This window comes from Dermacentor silvarum, chromosome 8 (genome assembly GCF_013339745.2).
Source record: "Dermacentor silvarum isolate Dsil-2018 chromosome 8, BIME_Dsil_1.4, whole genome shotgun sequence".
In the NCBI taxonomy this organism is placed as follows: domain Eukaryota; kingdom Metazoa; phylum Arthropoda; class Arachnida; order Ixodida; family Ixodidae; genus Dermacentor; species Dermacentor silvarum.
Genome location: NC_051161.1, coordinates 90,195,383 through 90,219,473, shown reverse-complemented (window position 1 = coordinate 90,219,473; position 24,091 = coordinate 90,195,383). Strand labels below are relative to the sequence as shown.

Here is a 24,091-nt window from a genome sequence, read left to right as displayed (position 1 = left end):
TACTCCGAGACAGATTGTCCGTGCCAGCCCATGTATCACAAAATGACAACACATATATAGCTGCGCTCAAATTTCGCATTAGGTAATCATAATCGTCGTGGAATTTTTTTTTTTTTTTTCGGCTTCTTATGCGGTACACGTATGTGCCATATGCACGGAAACAAAGGAGTGAGGACAGAATGGGAGGGATGCATTAACAACCGCTCTTTCCCTGTTTGCTGGAAGATTGTAGTGGCATGCATGTGGACATGGTGGGTATTTAGGGCCTTTCGCACTGGCTACGATGTCATTGACTGTCGCAAAAGATAGGGGGCCTCGAAAGCCACAGGAGAGAGCAAGCAACCTGTTATTAGTGGTGGGCACCGTGCTGCATACAGCAAAATAATATTTGGCTTGCTTGTTCATGGCAGCATTGTCTACAGATCACAAACATTTTCTTACCATGTTCAGAAAGTGCTTTAGTGCCACTTTAAGTGCATATCATTAGGTGATTTTACTGTTAATGATAACAAGAGATAAACCGGTAAATAGCCAATACGCAGCATTAGCAAAATGATATTCATTAGCAGCAAATGAAGATGGAAGTCGTTGCATACTTAGTTAACAAATATAGCTGCAATTGACATGTCAGCAGTTAAGGAACATGATTTATTTGCTAACGTCAGTTGATGTATGCTCTACAAGAGTGACACTGCATATATAACATAGTAAAGCATCAACTGAATTTTGGTGCTCTTTTATAGCAATAAAACTGTGGAAAATACAAGCCTGGTTGTTCGTTTGATTGATTGATGAATGGCAGTAGTGCTGCCGCCATTCAGTAAGGTAACTGGTTTGCACTTGAGTCTATACTGACTAACTTGTCGAGGATTCTGCTTTTTTGTTTGTTTGTTTGCTTGCTTGCTTGTTTGCAAGCTAATTAAACCTTTCTTTAGCATCAGTGCAATCAATTTGGCCAAAACAAGGTGTCAAAGTTACTCCACTCAAAGCAAGGTTCTCGAGAGCATAAAGAAGTAAGTTTGATGTACTGCTGGATGATTTGTTGTGCAGGACAAGGGGCTTGGACAAGGCGGTTGTGCAGGCTGCCAGAGATGTGGCTGCCAGCCTCGGCAGCAGTGAGGAGCAAAAGGAGCAGACCGAGTCAGAGCTGCTGGCACGGCTACGGGTGCATGCGCAAGAGCGGCAGGGCAACGAGCACGTTGCTCCGGACAAGAACAACAATGCCACGCTCAGGTGGGTGTGGCCTCCTTCGTGTAATCTAATGTGAACTGTGTAGTAGCCTATGCAGAAAGTTGGGCATGTTGTAAACTTGACATTAGTGGATATTTCCATCACTTTCTAAGGGAAAAGAGAACGTGAACAGGACAGTTAAAAATCAGTGTTCCTTCTGTCCTGGCCCCTTCCTCTTTTCTCCCGAAAGCACTGGAAATGTTGGGTAATATTCGATAGCGAACTGTGTAAGCTGCAAATCAGACTGACAAAAGGTAACATGTTGTGACACAGAGACGCATCATGTTGGGGCACCAAACAAGCCAAAGGTTCGCAGGAAGATGACAACTTGAAGGGATCAACAGGGGTTGAAGGAGGGATCTTGCTGGAGCCAATGCTTTCATTGGCAGTGTTAAAATAGCTCAGTGTCCCCTAACGAGGGAGAATTACCTGGTGCGGGTCGGGGAGAGTGAGCTGCATAAGCGCTGCCAAGAAATGCAGTTGCTGCCCCCAAAAATACAAGTCCTCTTGTAGAAACATTGGCTCTAGCAACATTCCTTGCTCGACCACCTGATCACTTCGTGTTAGGGCATTATTTGTGAATCTTTCAAGTGATTCCTTTCAAAGGGTATTTCGAATACTCGCATAACCGAAAGCAGTCGATGCTTTCGACTGGAATCATGTAGGAGTGACTTGCATGATAATGGGACAGTAAGATATTCACACTTAGCAAGTGTTAAGAGGTATGCTGTCCTCTCTCTCACCCTTTGTTGCATGCAGCGACCTGTTTGTTGGCATGAAGATCGAGCGCAAGAAGGCCAGGCAGCAGGGGAGGCAGGAGGGCAGTGCCTATGCGCGCGGAGATCGCAGCCGTGGAGACCGTGAGCTTGGCATAATGCAGAGCGAGTTCCTGCCGGGCACCATTGATGCACTGACAGAGCAAGTCAACAAGGACGCAAAGGCCGCTGCTCGACGACAGGTCGCAGACAATCAACATCGGTGAGCTGTAGCTCTGTGATGACCCACGCTGATAAGTGAAGTAAAAAATATATAATAAAAAATGTGTTGCTGGGAGGGCTAGTGGGTTCATACTTGTAGGTTTTAACAAGTGTGCACTTTAAAAAACAGATATGAAAGAAAGACAGTCACTGTGCTGTAACTAGGCTTTATTAAATTGAAAGATGACTGTAATGTTCTTTATTTCTTAATACTGGTGCAGTCTGCACACTTTCCCTACTTTATATGTGGGTTGTCTGCTCCGGATAAATTTCAGTTGCGAGGACCGTTTGTTGCATGTCTGTTTTTCTTTTGTCCATATGTCGGAAAGTGTGTACATGTTAAAACCTACATGGAAAATTGCAAGGAGTGTGCCGATATGGGCCGCCTGACACATGCTAGGGAGTGATTGAACAGTGCAAAAGATGGGATGAGCTGTAGGCCTTTTCCAGTTTGTTTCTATTCCATCAAGTATTTCTTCGTAGGTTTCTTGTTCATCTATTTTATGTGTGAACTTCATAGCAACTGCATCGTGTGGGGTACATATTCCCTCAGGAAACCTTACCTGCCTCCAGACATCTGTCGCCCTTCACTAGTGCTAGCTCAGGTGAAGTTTCAAGTGAAGTGTGTCGTGTTTTGTGCAATTTATCCTCACTTAAGGAAAGAAAGTAGAACATTCTCTCCTGGAAGGAGAAGGTTCACCTCACTTCATTCTGCTCTATATCCACAGTTAGCTTAAACACAGTTAAGTTACCCCCAGTTAGTGCACCTGTTCAGCAGCAACAAAAATGTCTTGTCTTCAAGGTACTAGCTGCTTTTCTTTTATTTCTCTTGCACCACTGCATAGCATCGAGGAGAAGCTGGAACTTGACATCGACAGACGGCTTGGCATCTTCTCAAAGGACATTGAAGAAAACACAGGTACTTCAGGCTTTGCTTGAACACTCTTCACTGTTTATTCACTAAGCTTGTTTCACCTGAAAAAGAGCAGCCAAATTTATAAAACAAAAGGAGGTTTGAAGACTGGAATGTTTTTGCAACATGATTATTGCACTGTGGCATTATTCTTGCACCAGTAAAAGCCTGCATGCAAGCTTGTTGCATTGCACTCTTTCATTGCGAAGAGTATTGCGACTTTCTGAGGTTAATCCGGACTCTTCTTCAGGTGATGACTATCAAGTGATCAAGACACTGAATTTGAATCTTTTATTTTTCTTCTTCTTTGAGCCTTACCAGAAAGGCCGTGGATAGGCACATCAGGTGTAGTACATTATACAAAATGTTTATTATCCCATTTGTGTTTTGAACGGGCCACTATTCAAGGAAGAGCTTTCTGGTAGAATTACCATAGCCTTAGCGTCAGTCACATGAGTACTATCCGAGTTCATGCGATGGTTGCTTATTTCACAGTGCTACATTGTTTGTTCAGTTTATTCTTCATTCAACATGCAGTTGATTCTCTTTAAGATGGACATAAAGGGACCTTAAAAATGTGTTCATCCTAACAAGAGTTCACTGAATCAGCACAAACTAGACAAATGTCTGCAAGCTTTTCAGCTTATTAGAGAGTCAGTCTTAACAGAGTTCATCTTCAAGGGAGTCTGCTGTACAGTCAGTTGTTTTGCTAGAATGCTGCATGCAACTTGTGATACCCACACATCCTTTTTGTGCTGCCAGAGCGTTCAATGACGATCTTTGTCTTGCCGACGTATGTGGCCAGGCACTCGGCCCAAGCCAGGCAGATTTTCGTTGAAGACACTTAGCTTCAAGAAATTGTATGTACACTTCAGCAGCTGTGCGACTTTGTTCAATAGATGACACGGACCTAAGTATCTGTAGCTTGCACAGCAACAGCGTGCACATGGCCAGCATGCTCAATCATCCACTTTGCAAACATGTGCAGACGTGCCACAGCTAAAGACGTGGGAGACACTGCAAAAGCGTGAGCTGCAGCTGTTGGTCACGCCTCCACCCAAGAACGCTTACGAGGAGATGATCCTGTGGACGGAGCAGGGCAAGCTCTGGAAGTTCCCCATTGACAACGAAGTAGGTCAGTGCTCCTTTGGCTTGTACTGTTACAGTTTCCTGCCCTTTCTGAGGAACACGGCTGCAAAGATGGAGCACTTTGTTGATCTCACAAGGCAAGTCTGATTGCAGGAGTCTATGGAAGCAGGTGGGCAGGAGTTTATGGAAGCACATGGTACTGTTGTTATTGTACGAGTTTTGGAGACAGCATACGCAGTGCTTCCCTTGCAATTTTTCAGTAGAAGCATCATTTAGGTGTCTTCGTGTTGCCACTTGAATGTGGCAGGGGTAGCCAGGCAGGGGAGTGACAGAGAACCTCAGAAATTTCTTGGGTGGGCTGATGCTTGCAGAAGGAACAAAGCTAAGCAGTGGTACAGTAGAGCCGGCAAAATTGAGTGGAGCTGCTGGCAACTGACCCCTTATCTATTGTGCGTCATCACAGGTTCTGTATCAACCGTTTTAAATGCAACAATTCTGGAAAATATGGTGTGACTCTTCATTTTATTGTTTACCTAACTTATTTTGAATGTCCTGAACTTTGTCCTTTCATTGCTTTTATTTGTTTTGAAACAGATTGCAAACATTCATCTCTCTCTGATTGCACATATGGTCTTGTTTCCGTCTTTTTTTTTTTTTTTCAGATGACAGAATGTCTGTATGCTTTATAGACATTTAGTATAGATTACTGTTGGCTTTCTCAGTAGTAGCATTGGTATACCTCGTCATACCTCGATATAATGAAGTTGTATTTACAGCGAAAAACTTAGTTAAGGCCCAAGCGCATGCACGCGATTTTCGAGCGACAGCGACGGCGACGAGCGACAGGTTTTGCCGTCGTGGAGGGCTATCCGTCGCTGTCGCTGGTCGTGTCGCCGGTTTCTGGCCAGCCAGAAAATATCGCTTGTCGCCCGGAAGTCAGCGCGACGACATCCGCTGGGGACAGCGATTGCACAACAATATGGCAGCAATCAGTCTGCCCGCTTCGATCTGAATTCGCTCTTGCAACTTGCTCTCTGCTGTGACAGCAAAAAATAAATAGTACAATCAGTCATCGCTTCACCTCATCGCTAGCTGAAGACTGGGTATCGGCGCTCTCTTGTCGTTATTATCGAGATCGGTTGTTTTGTTTTGACGCTGTTAGGCCTGAGACGCCACCGAGAGCCGAGAAAGTGTTTCAAGTTTTACTCAACAGATGGCGCCACGGCACCTTACGCTGGCGGCATGGGACGGAGTTCCACTGGGGATGATAGCATAAAACATTGACCTTTGATAAAATTGGGATTTCTTTACGCGCGCAAGATAACATTTATTCGCACAACAATGTAAATCCGTCGCTACTCTTCTTCGCGATGTCGCATTCATGTGGTTGCTCCACGCCGCGACACGACAGCGCGACAAGGTGTGCCTGTCGCGTCGCTTGTCGCTGTCGCTTGAATATCGCGTGCATGCGGTTGGGCCTTTAAATTGTGAATTTTGTTAATTCGAGGTTTTATTGTTTTAGAAGTAAAAACAAGTTCACAAATTCCAGAGTTTTTCTGGTGGATACTATCTTGTTAGTAAGCACCTATAAACAAACCGCAAAAAGGTCAAACCATAATCGCACGGTTACGAGCACCAGCGCGTGCGGTGCACATCGCCCTGTGAGCAATGCATCGATGTGGCTCACGGCGTCCGAGATTTACGTGTGTAGCGTCGTGCGGCGTCATAACTGACCGTTCTTAGTGCCCGCAGTCAGCACCCGCAAATTAAAAACAACAGTGTAAAAAGATGTGGATATCCGTCCTAAGAAAAAAAGAAGCCACAGTTTCAAGCCACAGAAAGGCAAAACTGTGGCATGAGATCGCCATTGGTGGAGATAGCAGAGAGGCAACTACATGAAGTCAGGTTCGTAGTTTTATGGGTGTCACGTGCGCTACGCAAATATTAACAGCCCTCACTCGATGACCACGAACTCGCTGTCACGACGTGAGCGAATGCTTTGCACCGTGTCTCGGAAACTTGAAATTACGCAACTGCCAACGCTAGGCATGCTGGAACCCAATGCACATCAAGGCACCACCCGTCTCATGCACATCAAGGCGCCAACCGTCTCGGCTCTATTTTTGCACTTACGGCGCGTTGCCCGTGCATGGACGCGTGCTAGGAAGAGAGGGCAGGTGCCCCCCTCCCCCTAGCATGTGCTTGATCATGTTACCGCACGTTCACTCCCTCATCGTCCCCCTTGCGCAGAAGGAATCATCAGCTCTCGTGTTACTCTGAGCACTGCGAGCTGCTGCGCTCCCCACTGCCTCCGCAAGTTGTTTACCAACGCGACAAATAGTGCAGCGATGTTTCCTGCCTACTGCGTCCAGGCGCGCAAGCTTTGACGGCGTTTTTGCCGCTCTGGACCTTTCGTGCAGAAGGGCGCTTGAAATAACTTTTGCCTCTGCCGGCACTTATAGTTTATTGCTAGATAGGCTATTGTTAGGCTCCAAGTACATGCTTGAAATGACTGAAAACTTCGTTAAGTAGAAATCTTGTCTGTAAATTACGTCGTTAAATCGCGAGCAAATATACACGGTTTGCAATTCGACTAAGATCGGGAAATGAAAATAGTTTGTTACATTGCAAATTTCGTTAAATCGAGGTGCGACTACTATTAGTTCTTGAAAGTGATAGTATGTATTGATATTGTGCCATTGTTTATATGCAGCTTGTATCTTTAATCAATATGGCTGTTCGTGTTTCTGTTACACAAGATCCGATATAGTCCGCTGGTTTGTGTCTCTAGTTTTTTATTACTATTTAATTTATTTACGTTACTTGCTTGTGTAGCACCCGCATTTTTTTTTTTTTTCGGAATCTTGGCAGCATGTGATCATTACATGAGGTGGCATTTGACTATCCACTGAAACTACGTATGATGTTTAGGAATGATGTGTAGAATAATGCAAACACTAGCTACACCCTACATATATATTATTCATAATTCAGTACCATCAATCTTGCTCTTGATCACGCTCTCATCATCATTGGAGCTTGCTACCTTATCAGCACAATCCCAAAGATGGTCGTCCTCGGTGCTCTTTCCACGCTGTTAGATATTTCAGTAACTTTAAGACATTTGGCAACAAAACCACCTGACACCAAATACCACGCATTCAAAATTTACAAGCAAACCTGCTGAAGGGCTGCTCTTTTCAGCCACCCATTGGACTTCTCTTCATGGTCATTTGAGGCCATCTACTTGGAGTAGCTTCGCCGGAACTTGGCCTGAAATGACTGATTCATGCACACATCAAGTGACTTGGACATTGAATACCGCACCTTTTTGTACATGCCCAGCATTCCTGACTGACAGGCGCCATGCACAATGTCACCTAAAATCACCTGAAGTACTAATGTGCCTTGGTACAAATGAAAGAAAATGTCTACCGCCTAGCGAAGCACGCAAAAACATTGTGCAGGTCTCATGCACTGCAATGTTGTGTGAAGCATTTTGCATGTAGCTGACCCTCCAGCATCGTTTGGGGTTTTTAAAGCATTACCATGTGAACCAACATGTTTGTGTAAGATAAGCAAGTGTATGTGCAATGCACGCATGTGTTTGACAGCAGCAAGGAGATGATGACGCAACGATAATACTATGACGGCAACAGCATGAGAGCTGTTCTTCCTTTCTTTGTCTTGTTTTTTTCTTTGGTGAAGAAACATTACAACCTGTTCCATTTTGGCCTGGGGCGATCCCGGAGGCAGTACAGTGTCGCACAGTGATCATTATCATTAGCATTAGCTGCCACGAAGAAAGTGGGCGATCCTGAAGGTGGGCTCAGTCTAACACTGTCTCAAATCGCTAGCTACCACCAGAAGACAAGAATGAGAGAAACTGGCATGCTCCCACTCATGACGTGCAGGAAAGACAGTGGGGAGTCTGTGGCTGAGTGGAAACTGGCATGCACGTGCGAAGTATGCATGCAACTGACCTAGTGGTTAGGGCGTCAGGCTGCTGTGCAGGAAGGCCGAGCTTCAATACCACCATCGGACACATGCTCTTTCTATTGAAGCGGCCCAAAACGAGGCGAGACTTGAACCTATCCACTTGCCACGAAGTGCCTGTTAGTAGGTCAAAGGATGGTTCGCATTATAAATGAAGCCAGTAAGTTCATAGGATGAGAATGCAACAGGTTATGTTGCACCATGTGATTGGAAGCAAGAAAGCAAGTCATGCCACCTAGTAGTGGCTAGCAGAACCTAGCCGGCTGTGGCTCTGATGTGTGCATTGTGGGAAGTAACTTTAGTGAAGCATATTTTTTGCACATTTTCTTCATGAAAAGTTCAACATGGGGGTCTTACACGAGTAAATATTGTATTTATTTGATTACAGTAGACTTCGATTAATTTCCTTCCGGTTAATTCGATTTTTGGTCAATTTGTTCCCGACCAAAGGTCCTGGCTGGCGCCCATACATTTCTATGAGCCGTAACTATGAGAAAAAAAAGCGTTAAATAAAAGACTTGACTGTTCCCACCCCGGATTAAACCTTGAGACTGCGTCATGTGAGCCATCCGCAAGGTTGTCTTCATTGTTGTGCTGTAATTATTGTTCCATTGTCGTAGGCATCATGTCACTGTCCTCTCTCTTCGTTATTTTCATCGAACCTGCTTTCGAGCTAGCTACCACTGTTCTGAGTGACACTTTTCCTTCAAGTGGCTTTCTGCATTTTGCTGAGACTAACGTTGTTTGTAGCATTGTTATTTCGTATGCAAATAGAAGTGAAGACAAAGGTCTAACCATAAGCCTCCTCACAAATGCTGCAGGTCTGGATGAGGAGGCACAAATGAGCTTTGAAGAGCACGTCTTCCTTGAGGATCAGATCACGGACTTTCCGGAACGAGGCCCCATCCGCCACTTCATGGAGCTGGTGCTGGTGGGCTTGTCCAAGAATCCGCACATTTCTGTACAGCGGAAGCACGAGCACATCGAGTGGTTCCGCCAGTACTTCCGTGCCAAAGCCGATGTGCTGCGCGCCTCAGGCGCACTACCAGAGGATGGCGAGTTCTTCTACTTGGGCCAGGATCAACAACGCAGCAGCATCGAGGCCAGCTGAACTGCAATCGTAGATGGACGTGGTATCACTGCTAAGATGCGCATCTCAATAGCTGTTCATCTGCACAGAATGAAGGATGAATGGCTATTGTGTGGAATAAATTTAGACCATTCAGTGTGATATTGGCAGGTGTGGACTATGCACCGCATGGTGGTCAAGCTGAAATTATGGTCGCAACTTGTTTCGTGTAGCTTTTGTTTCAAGTGAAAGACACTTGGAATGCATTTTGTAAATGAATACACTGTGTGCATTGCCTGTCCCTCTGTTGCTGTGATACAGTGCTGAAGTTATATTGATAAAACGGTATGATATGATTGTCTCTAACTTTGTGAGTGAGGCCAGGCCTTCTAGTCATTGTGGAAGGGCTTTATTATCGTTGAACGTCAGGCAGAAGGGTTGCACGACGGGCACAAAGACAGTCTCAGCCGGCGTCAACAGCTTGCGCACCTCTAGTCAAGACGGTGACCCACTGCCGCATGCGTTGCTTCATCCCCACTACAGTACCCTGGCGGTGAAGGGGAGCCATCCTGGCATCTCAAGGCGACGTGAGAATAAGGGGGTCATGATATGGCTTGAGGCGGCTCACGTGGACCACCTGGCGGCCAAGACGCTTGTCAGAGGTTGGGTTGACCGGCTCAATAACATAGGTGACGGAAGATAGGCGCTTGATGACGCGATAAGGGCCTTGGTACTTGGGGGCAAACTTGGGAGTCAGGCCAGGGGAATGAAACGGCATGCAGAGCCATACAAGGGAGCCGACGGCAAAAGCTTGTTCAGTCAGATTGCGGTCATGGCGATCTTTCTGGAGAGCTTGGTTGTCTGAAGTAAATGAGCGGGCCAGCTGATGACACTCTATGGCATACTGAGCCATTTCAGAAACTGTGCTGAATTCGGAGACGTCCGGACGATACGGCAAAATGGTGTCGAGTGTGGTGCATGGTTCGCGGCCATATAAAAGAAAGAATGGGGAAAAGCCGGTAGTCGACTGTGTCGCGGTATTATACGCGTAAGTGACGAATGGAAGAATGACATCCATGTTAGAGTGGTCAGAATCAATGTACATGGACAGCATGTCTCCCAGCGTGTGGTTGAAGCGCTCTCGTTAGTCCGTTGGTTTGTGGGTGGTAGGCTGTAGATGTGCAGGTGAACTGTACGGCATGAACAAAGGAGCTCCTGAAGGACATCGGATAAAAACACACGCCCTCTGTCGCTCAGTAGCTCGCGTGGTGTGCCATGGCGGAGGACAAAATGACGTAAGAGGAAGTTCGCAACGTCACGAGCACCAGCCGAAGGAAGCGCGGCTGTTTCCGCATACCTCGTTAGGTGGTCCACTGCGACGATGACCCATCTGTTACCAGCGACAGAGGACGGAAGTGGGCCGTAAAGATTGATTCCGACACGGTCGAAGGGTCGTCCAGGACACGGTAAAGGCTGCAGGAGACCAGGCGAATGGGGAAATGGTTTCCATCGTTGACACGATTGGCAAGACCGAATGTATTTGCGGACATATGTGTATAGTCCACGCCAGTAATAACGTTGGCGGAGCCGCTCATAAGTTTTCAGCGCACCAGCGTGAGCATGTTGGGGGTCAGCATGAAAGTATGCGCAGACATCGGACCGCATGTGGCTAGGAATGACGAGCAGCCACTTACGGCCATCCGGTCGATAGTTGCGACAATATAATACAGTTAAACTTGCTTATAACGAACCTCCATATAACGAATTCCTGGATATAACAAAGTTTTTCGATTCCCCGCCGTTACTCCATAGAAGCACATGTATTTGAGACCTCTACGTAACGAAGTGGCAGCGGGAGACCCCCTTGATATAACGAATTTTCCCCTCCGACCACCTAGAGATTTCGCCCCAATTTTTGTCATTTTTGCGCGAGCAGCAACCGGAAGCACTTTCTCCGCCGCGATGGAATGCGTAGCGAGTGCACGTGTGCGTGCGTGTGCGAGGCGGCCCTGCATCTTGCCGCCGCGGGCGTGACCTTTCCCCCTCCCTTCATTAAAATCTGATCCTGCCGCTTGCTGCTGCTGGCCTAGCCCCCCAAGCCGGCACTCTCTCCTTTTCCAGCTGATGTTGCCGACGCGCTGGTACACGCTGTGGCACATCAGACTCGATGAGCGCGGACACGCGCTGTCAAACGCTGGCGGCGTGTGGAAGCGCCGCTGGAGAAGCGAGCGAAGTGACCTTCGTGCTGTTGTCTATCGCTTCAACGCAAACTGAGCGCCGAGAACACACAGCACGCAGAAAGCTATGAGCCGCCGACGCACCTACTCTGCTAAACTCTGCCCCAACGCAGGTCGCGTTCAAGATACGGCCTGCGCGACCGCGCGCCGCCCCGCTATCCCTCCCCCCTCGCTCCCTCGCCGGTGCCTCGAGCGCAACGGAAGAAGGCGCGCTTCCTCCCTGCTTTTCTTGCGCGCGCGAGATTTAGACGCGGTGGTCGGCTCCCCTCGCACGTTTTCACTCGCACATACAGCATACGGCGCGCGGCGACTGCGTTATCGCCCTTGGACTTTAGGGTACGGCCACGCTAGCGGCAAAAACACGCAGCAAAAACGGGCGTCAAAAACGCACGGCAACGCGTCATGCCGCGCGCGGCAAAAGCGGCAGGAATCGGGGGTCTTGCGGCGTGCCGCGCGAAATGGGTTCTGCGGCAAATGCCGCGTGCCGCGATATCTGAAGAACCAATCAAGGGCGACGTCACGGAGCCATCACAACCGGAACGCCGCCGGTCTGCGCCGGGTTTTATTGCGATAGCAATTATATGGACACTTCAACCGGATTTCTGCCGTCGCCGTAAGGTTCCGTATAGATAAAATCTTCGCCGCGCGCCGTATGCCCGAGTGGAAGCGTGCGGGGACGCGCGCTATCACGGAGAGCGAACGCACTCAATCTCCCTCGCGCAAGGAAGCGGGAAGCCATCGCCGGAGGAAGCGGGGGGGGGGGGGGGGGCGCACTTCTACTCTGCCAACAACCACGCTCGTCGCTCGCCCGCACCGTCTCTTATCTCCACACCGCTCTGACCTTTGTATGCGCTGTGCATTCGCCGCTCAGGTTCCGATGAAGCGATAGACCGCACGTACCTTCGCCCGCTGCGGCGTATGCGCTTGCTGCTAGCGTTTTGACAGTCTTTGTCTGCAGTCATTCAGTGTGATCTATTCATGTTTGTGCGCGCTCACACCACGCTTGTTCATTCAGTTAATAATAGTCGGGCCACATTTTCCAACGCACGCTACACATGAAATGCTGCCCGGATCGGCAGTGCAGCGCTACAGGTGTGTCTCTTCGCACGCGCTGCCCACGGGAAGCGCTTTTCATCAACACCACCGTTTCACGCGCGCCTTCTCGTGGTCATCGAGTCTCTCTTCAAGTCGGTCTACTTACGCCGCAGCACACCTGCTTACTTAATCAGCTCATGTTTACTAAAATTCATATTGGTACCAAAGCTGTTCACCTTACTTCGTATGGCATTGCTGTGTTGCTATCGCATTCATTGCTTCGCCCTTAGGGCGAAACTGTGACATTTTTCAATCGACGATTGTCGTCTCTCGCATGAAACAGCGCTCGCGGTGTTGCTCGCCCGTTCGGAGAGCGCGGGAGATCTTATCGCGCTGCCGCGCGGCGACACGCGCGTGCCACGGTGGCCTCGCGGCAAGGCTCTGACGCGCGGCAACTTACCGTACCCTTATATACGTAATATTACGAGCCAAAACCAATGTTAGGGCCACAACGCGTCATGGACACCATCTTTATATAGCAAACACGGATCTCAAGGGCCATACTTTTGCTGGCGGAAACCGAAATACGTCATAGTTGTCGCCCCCGGCAAACGGAGCCGTCAATTTGCTGGGGCTAATCTGTTTTGGCCTGGGCGAAGTCGAGTCGGATGACGCCGACCTGGGTGAACTCGGCCCCTCGCGAGACCCGGCGTTCATCTCTGCCAACTTTAACTTCAACTCTAAAATTTCCTTCTCGCGCTCATGATTTTCGCGTGCTTGTTGCTGCCGCTTGTCCCGTTCTTGCCGAGCGTATTCAAAGAATGTCATCGGCTCCTCCTTAGTCATGTTCAAATCCTTGCTACTGCCGCCAACCGCTCCAACTCCATCTCTGCTACTCTCAAGTATCGGTGACTGGGCCGTATCTATCCTGGCAGGCTCGCCAATATTTTGTCACCTTCTACTTGGGAGGCGGAGAGTTGCGTACATGCGCTACTCTCGATGGACGAGAGACACGATCGACTGGCAGCACAGCAAACAAGGATTTAATATGTACAAGGGCGGTAAAAGGAACAAAGCACACAAAACTAGAACCATAATTCACGAAAAATGTTCACTCGAACTTAAACACAAAAGTTTAGGCTAAATACAAAACTACCAGCAAATATTCTATTTTGGTTTCGGAGCCTAACTCCGTCTTCAAGTCTCTAAGTCAGTCCTAGCACTGACTCTTCAAAGTCTGGCCACCCTGGCCCCGGCCTAACTGCGTCGCAAAGCAGAAACGTGGGCCATAGCATGGAGGAAGGAAAAAACTAGGAGGGAGCGTCACGTGACAATCTTGAAGCCTAGCTAGTCATGAAAAGTTTAGGCATACGCGTCCCTACCCGAGATCTTCGAGTGGCGCCCTCTCGCGTATGACGTCAGAGGGGGGGATACCGTTCACGTGCGCTCGCTACGTGACGGCAACTTGGCGCTCTCGGCCGACCTGCTCTGTTTTAGAGCGCAGCTCTTAGGCGTCCTTTCCTGCGGCGAGCGGCGTAACCGAGCGAACGAGCACAGCGAATGATGAAATAGCGAACGCGGAGCGCAGCGGGGATGAAAGACAGCGATAGTGAAGAGAGCGCAAAGAAGGAAAGCGGAGGAGGAGGATGTGGCGAAAGCGTGAGAAAATGTTCGTATGTTTATTTATGAAGCATTCATGGAACGGTGGACGATATCTTGGTTCCCATTGTATTGCGAGACAGTGGTTAAACCTCGACGGTTTATTTTGCACGCCGCGCGCTGAAGAGAATGACGCTGGCCATGATGATGAATATGTACTTATGAAGAAGATGAAAGGGTAATATAATGGTCACAATATCAATAAGCGGATAATGCTAGCGTGGGTACGTGCAATTACTCCAACAGCTCCGAAAAATCAGGTGGAGGAATTGGTCGGGGACAGTTTTGCTTATTTTTAATAAACTTTAGCCTCCACCTGGTGGCAAATGAGAAATCGTAAATTTATTATAGTAACAACACGACAGTCATTAACGAGCTCTAAAAATCGGGCATTTTAGGACATAACCCGTAAATGTATGTTGAATACTAAAACCAGCAGCTTATACCGCAGCTGCAGTGGTTTATGGTTCGCCTTGTTTAATATTTCGTTTTTTTACAGCTCAACATTTTTTTCTTTCACCTTTTAATGCGCGATAGAGGGAGAGGAGTGCGCTTCACAGTTTCTCGCACAATTTTGTAAAGCATAAAAACAAAAAAAAACAAATAATTCTTTTTGCGTTTATTGTGTGGTAATGTAAAGCACGCCATTGTATAAATGCCAAATGCCGTCTAATAGCGAACGTGTAAAATTTTAGAACGGCTTTCAAAGGTTAGAACGGCTTTCAAAGAAATTGTCACCGCGAAGCATCGACTTCCTTCACTTGTGACCAATGTGCTCAAATAAAAACTGTATCGCGAGCTACTATACATAGTTTTAGTGGATCGCGGCACACGAACGCTATATTGGGAGGACCAGGGCCATATTACATACTAGTACAGTGTTTTCTCATCAAAGAGACAGAAGTGTAGGAGAGATGTCTCTTTTTATTCCTCTTCCTTTTTTAGAAATAAGAATACATGAGCTCCCTATACAAGCAACCAACTGGCAGGTACCTTGACCGTTTCTGAAACCTCACAGCGTATATGCGCTTCTCTTATCAGACTACAGTGGCAGCAGAAGAGGCATAAAGACATTTTCCTTTAGGAAGCCATGGTCTCTTTGTTTACGCGCCGTCCTACACCGCGGGATTCGGTATCGAAGTTTGAAACGATGGAGGCGATATGTTTACGGCGGAGCTTAGCTCCTCGCGAAAGGGCGACAGTCGGTGATAACCGCATAGACTGCGTGAGGAGCGGCAAGAAAGAGCGGTGCCTTGTTCTCTCTCTCTCTTTTTCGTACTCCTACGGCGCCAAACAGGCGGCGGGCGCCTGGGGTACACCGGGGGCGCGACTTTACAATTGCTAGTAGGTACAGCGGGGGTGTGGCACTGCGGGTCATGTGACTTCCGCTTAACACGTGTTGTCATGGCAATCATGGAGCTCCTAGGTGCCTAGGGACATAATCGCTTAGGGACTGTTGGCACTGGTCTGCGCGGCGGCTGCTAGTTACTGAGTGGCTCTCTTATCTCCGGAACCGGGCGCAGCGACCTTGCCGAGCGCAACTTCTACGTGCGTAGGGAGCTCCTTGCACTAATGGGGGTGTGGCATGACGGCTTCTCATCTCGGTGAACTGAGGTGGTGGAAACACGCGGATACTGCTCGCGTTTGTATCCCGGGGCCGCGGCGGAAGCCGCGGTGCCGGGCGCGGACGCGAAGCGGCGGTCGTTGGGGTGTTGCGGAGCGCAGCGTAGCAACACCCCAAATAAAAAAATACTGCTCCAGTCAGGTAGACTGCTCCCTCCCTGATAGTGAGATTATATTTGGATCATCAAAACAGTGATGCGTTCATACCCCAAATGTATTTTGGATCATCAAAACAGTGATGCGTTCATACCCCAAGTAAAAAAATACTGCTCCAGTCGAGTAGACAGCTCCCCCCCCCCTTACAGTGAGATTATATTTGGATCTTCAAAACAGTGATAAAACGCATCACTGTTTTGATGATCCAAGTATAGTCTCACTATCAGGGAGGGAGCAGTCTACCTGACTGGAGCAGTATTTTTTATTTGGGGTGTTGCTACGCTGCGCTCCGCAACACCCCAACGACCGCCGCTTCGCGTCGGCGCCCGGCACCGCGGCTTTCGACGCGGCACCAGGTACAAACGCGACCAGTATCCGCTTGTTTAGAGCACCACAGTTCACCGAGATGAGAAGCCGTTATGCCACACCACCACTACTGGAAGGATTTCCGCCACTAGAACAAAGGCTACAATAATGAAGCGCGGCCGGCGTGGGCCAGACACCGCCAGACATTCAACGCGCCCTGAACGATTCGCTCCCTACGTACGTAGGAGCTGCGCTCGGCAAGGTCGCTGCGCCCGGTCCCGGAGATAAGAGAGCCACGCTGAGCGGAGACGAGTGCCTCAAAAGTCCCTAAGCGATTATGTCCCTAGGCACCTAGGAGCTCCACGATTGCCATGACAACACGTGTTGAGCGGAAGTCACGTGACCCGCAGTGCCACGTCCCCGCTGTACCTACCAGCCACCCCGGGCGGCGACTTTACAATTGCTAGTAGGTACAGCGGAGACTTCCGCTTAACACGTGTTCAGCAAAATAATTTCCGATATAATTAAGGCAACACTTTACTTCAAGCAACCAAGAGAACAGGCTGGCTTCAGGAAGAGATATTCTACAATGCCTCGACTCTCGCCGACCCCGACGAAAAATGGCACAAGACGATGGCAAGCTCTTCTTATCAAGATCAATTACGGGCTGTCCAGAGGGTCCACGATTGCGCCATAACGCTCGGCCTGACGGTGCTGACGGGGACGCGGCCCGCCTCGGTCTGAGAAAACCGAGCTTCAGGACTCTAATAAAGTTTTGTGAATGAATGAATGAATCAACACCCACGTCATCAATCAGGTAATGGAGAAATATGCCGAGTACAGTAAAGCTCTCTATATGGCTTTCATAGATTATGAAAAGGCATTTGACTCAGTACAGATACCAACAGGCATGGATGCATTGCGTAATCAAGGAGTACAGCAGGCATGCGTGAATATATTAGGAAATATCTACGAAGATTTCACAGCTACATTGATTCTCCACAAGAAAAGTAGAAAGTTACCTATCAAGAAAAGGGCTAGGCAAGGAGACATAATCTCTCCAATGCTATTCACTGCATGCTTAAAGAAGTATTCAGGCTCTTAGTCTGGGAAGGCTTAGCAGTTAGGATCAACGGCGAATTTCTCAGCAACCTTCGGTTTGCAGATGACATTTTCCTATTCAACAACAATGATGACGAATTACAAGAAATGATTGAGGACCTTAACTGAGAAAGTGTAAGAGTGGGGTTGGAGGTTAATATGCAGAAGACAAAGATAATGTTCAATTGCCTGGCAAGGGAACAAGAATTCAAAATCGCCAGTCAGCCTCTAGAGTCGGTAAAGGAGTATGTTTATCCAGGTCAGTTACTCACAGGGGACCCTGATTATGAGTAGGAAATTTACAGAAGAATAAAATTGGGTTGGAGTGCATACGTCAGGCATTGCTAAATCCTGACTGGGAGCTTACCACTGTCGTTGAAAAGAAAAGTATACAATCATTGCATTCTACCGGTGCTAACATATGGGACAGGAACTTGGAGGGTAACAAAGCTCGAGAACAAGTTAAGGACCGCACAAAGAGCAATGGAATGAAAAATGTTAGGCCTAACGTTAAGAGAGGAAGAGAGCGGTGTTGATCAGAGGGCAAACGGGGATAGCCGATATTAGGACATTTGCTGGCGCAAGATGGAATCAGCTAGCGCAAGACAGGGGTAATTGGAGATGGCAGGGGGAGGCCTTCGTCCTGCAATAGACATAAATATAGGCTGCTGCTGCTGATGATGATGAATGGGCGGCATGAGAGTTGGGCCCTAGCAAAACCTTCCTCTTAAAAGTTAGATTTTCATTTTCCCTTTACAACGTTGTTGCTTTTTTTGAGGGAGCAAAATCAGCCTGATTTTTGTGACTTCCCGAAGGACGTCAACCTGGACTGATTTGTTACGAGCCCGTCCATTTAGTTGAACCACAATTACACCGGAGTGCCTTCGGAAAAAAAAAATAACCGAATAAGAGGAACATTCTTAAGCGACGGCTTATAGTTCCAAATGCCTCTCTCTGGGCTAATGTCATTCTCGCAATGTTCCCAGATAGAAATGTGACATGTTATTAGCTTTTCAGAAATTGGAGCAATGAACTAGAAAAACACCAATTTCTGTGGGAGTCAGAAACCCCTCCGAGTTTCTAATCCAGTATGTTTGTTGCGTGTCCAAACCCAACGGACAACAAACAACCATGAGGCATCCTCCGGATGATGCTCCCGGACGTTAGGTACGCCCGCAGGACGTACGATAAAATCCACGGGACGTCCGATTGGATGTCCGGAGGACTATGAGGCGCAAAGGAATTGTACATCCTCGGATGATCCGGCTGGACGTCAAAAAGGGTCAATCGGGCGTTTACACATTTTGTTGCCACATTTCACGACATCCAGCAGACATCCGCGGGATGTCCGAACGTCCAATGCACGCCAGGGGCGGGACTTTTTGTAGTCCTTGGACATCCTTGGGACATCAAAATAGCGGAAGTTCTACCGACATTAAGAGGAGATGCTACTAAAAAATAATGATTTGTACTAGAGATTCGAAAATACTGCCCTTCAGAGAGATTTTTATGTAGATTTCGAATATGACATTAGTATTTGTGTAGCTGCTATATCTTTTAGTTATGTCATAAACAACTGCAAAATATAGTGCTCTTTGGAGGCACTTCCTTGTGTATTAAATTTTCTCGATAAAAATGCATCGTGTCTTAGCTTATTTAGCTGTTTGTAGACTGCAAAGTGCCGATATCTATCCAAACTGCATGTATAATTAGCGGAACTATGCAAAAAAAGATTAGTACACGTCAACAAATTTTTTTCACAATCCCATGAGAATGACCTTGTGTACTTATAATGGTCCGGTAACAGCAAAATTTAGCATACATACTCTTGAAGATATGTAGAATGCTGATATCTACTTGAAATTGCAGTATCAGTCGGCAATAGTTGCGAAAATACAAGGTTATAGTTCATGGGATTCTGAAAAAAGTAGTGTCGTAAGTTTTTGCATAGTTACAGTAATTTTACATGCTGTTTGGATAGATGTCAGGACTTTGCGGTCTACAACGAGCTAAATAAGCTACAGCACGGTGTTTTTTGCGAGAATTATACACAATGATGTGCTTCCAAAGATGACTATATTTTGCTATTGTATAGGACATAACTAAAATAATATAGCAGATACACACAAACTAAAGACATATTAGAAATGTACATAAAATCTATATAAATAACAGTATTTTCAAATCTCTAGCCCACTAAAAGAAGTTGTTTCGAGCAGCACTTCCCCTCAAATAGCTGTCGAGCATAGCGAATGTGGCTTTTTTTTTTTTTTTTTTTTTGTAAAAGAGCTGATATTAGGCGAGTCGGACATCATTTGCCATATATTACCCTAGACGAGTCGTTTTGTCAGCCATCCGCAATTTATCTCAACGCGTAGCGTATGAAGCCCTATGGTCTTGGTGGCTTGTATACATTTTCGACCGAGCAGCACACGGCCTTTGCTGGAGATCATTTCTGCCAATCGACCTCGGCTTTCGAGATGCGTGGTCAGCCGAACCGTACACATGTTTACGTGACGGCGTCGTTATTATTCAATAAAGATATCCAAGCTGCTGTATACAGCAGAATAAAACAGTTGTCATAAAGAATGGGTTATTTCACGGCGTGCCTTTATAACAGCTATGCACGGCACGAAAATGCGAAAAATGATTATCGATCTATAATTCTTTACTTAATATGTGTGGCTTCTGAAAATGTGCTCCACTTGTTTAACTTTATGAACCATAGTACAAGTAAATTAAAGTGAGCTAACTATCATCCATACAAACTTCACCTTCTCTGCCCAAACACAATGTTGTGGCAAGAAAGGCTAAATATTCAGATGGACAAAACCAGTATAATAAGATTGCGGGTCGTCTTCATTCGGTCTTATAATTATTAGCAATTTCTCAAATGACACTAACACGTTATGTGCTATACGTATAACGAAGCTGACAATCGCTATTGAGCTTAATTCGTGTGCGTGTGTTTAGCGCTCGAAGAGTGAACGGGTGTTTCTAAGCACCAAATTAACTTACATCCCAACAGCGCCTGAGGATATTTTTGGAAAAGAACACATCTTTATTGAGAGAAATACGTTTTCGTGAAGAAAGCACCCTTACGCACATATATCGCAGTAGAAGAAGGGTGTTTCAGGGTTCTGAACCCCCTTAAGAGTGCAAACCGGTTTGCACTGTGCTTCGTGAAAATGGATCCAAGGTCCATATTCACAAAGCATTTCGTGCCCTATAGGACGCGGTTCATGAGAACAGGCGCAGGGCAATCGCAATAATGAGCATAATTAGCAAAGGTGGTCGACCAGTAGTTCTCACGAACAAAATTAAAACCGAAAGAAACAATGCGATATCGGCTCCAGATTTCATGTGATAAAACTTCAATGTTGCGTTATAACTGAGCAGCTATAATTGTTTACACTTACTATGTCATTGACCACTCCTATTTCCAAACAATTTAGGCAAATTACTGTTGGTGTAATTATTTTTCAATGCTTCTCCATTTTTATGGAGTGACAGTATATATACAAGCATGGAAATGTCTGCCGTGTCATTTAGTTTTAGTAGTGCACGATGGGACGCATCGAAAAGCCCGTTCTTTGTATTTTCTTGCAAGCAATGTTCTGTTCCGTTGCAAGTCACAATTATTATATACATATACGTAGCGTAATTGTCATTTTTTTAATGCCTGATGTGTACCGCTGTCATGGAAAGGTATGCCAAACACATACTGTAAACATCGTTGCTACATGGGTGCGTCTCTTTCGGGGCTGTCGTGTGCTGCAAAACCGGGGCAGCACGACTGTTTTGCCACGAAAAACAAATGGGCAACTTTCCCTGTATATTTATCAAATTACTGCGACTGGTGTTTGTCAAGCATCTAGCATCGCATGTCATTATGTTAGCTGTGTGAGTCAAAAGAGAAGGTGTTGACGCACGAACCGAATGCTGCCGGGCGAGGTTAGAAGGTGCCACGTAGCATTCACAACGGGAACAATGTCCTGAGCGCAGCACATCTGCGCAGTAGTCATCACCGGAAGGTTTGCCATCTATTTATTTATTTATTTATGAACGCTGCCGGGCGAGGTTAGTCGGTGCCGCATAGCATTCACAATGTGAACAATGTCCAGAGCGCAGCACATCTCCTGCCCAGTTGTCATCACCGGAAGGTTTGCCATCTATTTATTTATTTATGAACGCTGCCGGGCGAGGTTAGTCGGTGCCGCATAGCATTCACAATGTGAACAATGTCCAGAGCGCAGCACATCTCCTGCGCAGTTGTCATCACCGGAAGGTTTGCCATCTATTTATTTATTTATGAACGCTGCCGGGCGAGGTTAGTCGGTGCCGCATAGCATTCACAATGTGAACAATGTCCAGAGCGCAGCACATCTCCTGCGCAGTTGTCATCACCGGAAGGTTTGCCATCTATTTATTTATTTATTTATGAACGCTGCCGGGCGAGGTTAGTCGGTGCCGCATAGCATTCACAATGTGAACAATGTCCAGAGCGCAGCACATCTCCTGCCCAGTTGTCATCACCGGAAGGTTTGCCATCTATTTATTTATTTATTTATGAACGCTGCCGGGCGAGGTTAGTCGGTGCCGCATAGCATTCACAATGTGAACAATGTCCAGAGCGCAGCACATCTCCTGCGCAGTTGTCATCACCGGAAGGTTTGCCATCTATTTATTTATTTATTTATGAACGCTGCCGGGCGAGGTTAGTCGGTGCCGCATAGCATTCACAATGTGAACAATGTCCAGAGCGCAGCACATCTCCTGCGCAGTTGTCATCACCGGAAGGTTTGCCATCTATTTATTTATTTATTTATGAACGCTGCCGGGCGAGGTTAGTCGGTGCCGCATAGCATTCACAATGTGAACAATGTCCAGAGCGCAGCACATCTCCTGCCCAGTTGTCATCACCGGAAGGTTTGCCATCTATTTATTTATTTATTTATGAACGCTGCCGGGCGAGGTTAGTCGGTGCCGCATAGCATTCACAATGTGAACAATGTCCAGAGCGCAGCACATCTCCTGCGCAGTTGTCATCACCGGAAGGTTTGCCATCTATTTATTTATTTATGAACGCTGCCGGGCGAGGTTAGTCGGTGCCGCATAGCATTCACAATGTGAACAATGTCCAGAGCGCAGCACATCTCCTGCGCAGTTGTCATCACCGGAAGGTTTGCCATCTATTTATTTATTTATTTATGAACGCTGCCGGGCGAGGTTAGTCGGTGCCGCATAGCATTCACAATGTGAACAATGTCCAGAGCGCAGCACATCTCCTGCGCAGTTGTCATCACCGGAAGGTTTGCCATCTATTTATTTATTTATTTATGAACGCTGCCGGGCGAGGTTAGTCGGTGCCGCATAGCATTCACAATGTGAACAATGTCCAGAGCGCAGCACATCTCCTGCGCAGTTGTCATCACCGGAAGGTTTGCCATCTATTTATTTATTTATTTATGAACGCTGCCGGGCGAGGTTAGTCGGTGCCGCATAGCATTCACAATGTGAACAATGTCCAGAGCGCAGCACATCTCCTGCGCAGTTGTCATCACCGGAAGGTTTGCCATCTATTTATTTATTTATTTATGAACGCTGCCGGGCGAGGTTAGTCGGTGCCGCATAGCATTCACAATGTGAACAATGTCCAGAGCGCAGCACATCTCCTGCGCCAGTTGTCATCACCGGAAGGTTTGCCATCTATTTATTTATTTATTTATGAACGCTGCCGGGCGAGGTTAGTCGGTGCCGCATAGCATTCACAATGTGAACAATGTCCAGAGCGCAGCACATCTCCTGCGCAGTTGTCATCACCGGAAGGTTTGCCATCTATTTATTTATTTATTTATGAACGCTGCCGGGCGAGGTTAGTCGGTGCCGCATAGCATTCACAATGTGAACAATGTCCAGAGCGCAGCACATCTCCTGCGCAGTTGTCATCACCGGAAGGTTTGCCATCTATTTATTTATTTATTTATGAACGCTGCCGGGCGAGGTTAGTCGGTGCCGCATAGCATTCACAATGTGAACAATGTCCAGAGCGCAGCACATCTCCTGCGCAGTTGTCATCACCGGAAGGTTTGCCATCTATTTATTTATTTATTTATGAACGCTGCCGGGCGAGGTTAGTCGGTGCCGCATAGCATTCACAATGTGAACAATGTCCAGAGCGCAGCACATCTCCTGCCCAGTTGTCATCACCGGAAGGTTTGCCATCTATTTATTTATTTATTTATGAACGCTGCCGGGCGAGGTGTAGTCGGTGCCGCATAGCATTCACAATGTGAACAATGTCCAGAGCGCAGCACATCTCCTGCGCAGTTGTCATCACCGGAAGGTTTGCCATCTATTTATTATTTATTTATGAACGCTGCCGGGCGAGGTTAGTCGGTGCCGCATAGCATTCACAATGGAACAATGTCCAGAGCGCAGCACATCTCCTGCGCAGTTGTCATCACCGGAAGGTTTGCCATCTTATTTATTATTTTATTTATGAATGCTGCCGGGCGAGGTTAGTCGGTGCCGCATAGCATTCACAATGTGAACAATGTCCAGAGCGCAGCACATCTCCTGCGCAGTTGTCATCACCGGAAGGTTTGCCCATCTATTTATTTATTCTATTATGCATGCTGCCGGGCGAGGTAGTCGGTGCGCATGGCATTCACAATGTTGAACAATGTCCAGATCGCAG

General features: G+C 47.2%; 1 protein-coding gene across 2 annotated transcripts in view; it reads left to right on the top strand.

Annotated features, from left to right (window-relative positions):
- The window catches only part of LOC119461564 (28S ribosomal protein S31, mitochondrial), a 33,827-nt gene that overhangs the window by 5,560 nt on the left and 4,176 nt on the right, over window positions 1-24,091 (top strand). Inside the window, exons 4-8 of one of the 2 annotated variants that reach the window (XM_037722908.2) lie at window positions 1,051-1,233; window positions 1,990-2,208; window positions 3,053-3,126; window positions 4,109-4,255; window positions 9,027-9,571. In XM_037722908.2, coding sequence (XP_037578836.1) covers window positions 1,051-1,233; window positions 1,990-2,208; window positions 3,053-3,126; window positions 4,109-4,255; window positions 9,027-9,316 — 913 coding nt within the window. In that variant the 3' untranslated portion in view covers window positions 9,317-9,571. Of the gene's footprint in view, window positions 1-1,050; window positions 1,234-1,989; window positions 2,209-3,052; window positions 3,127-4,108; window positions 4,256-9,026; window positions 9,572-24,091 lie in introns of those variants that run through there. The other variant, XM_049673211.1, reaches the window with a different exon arrangement.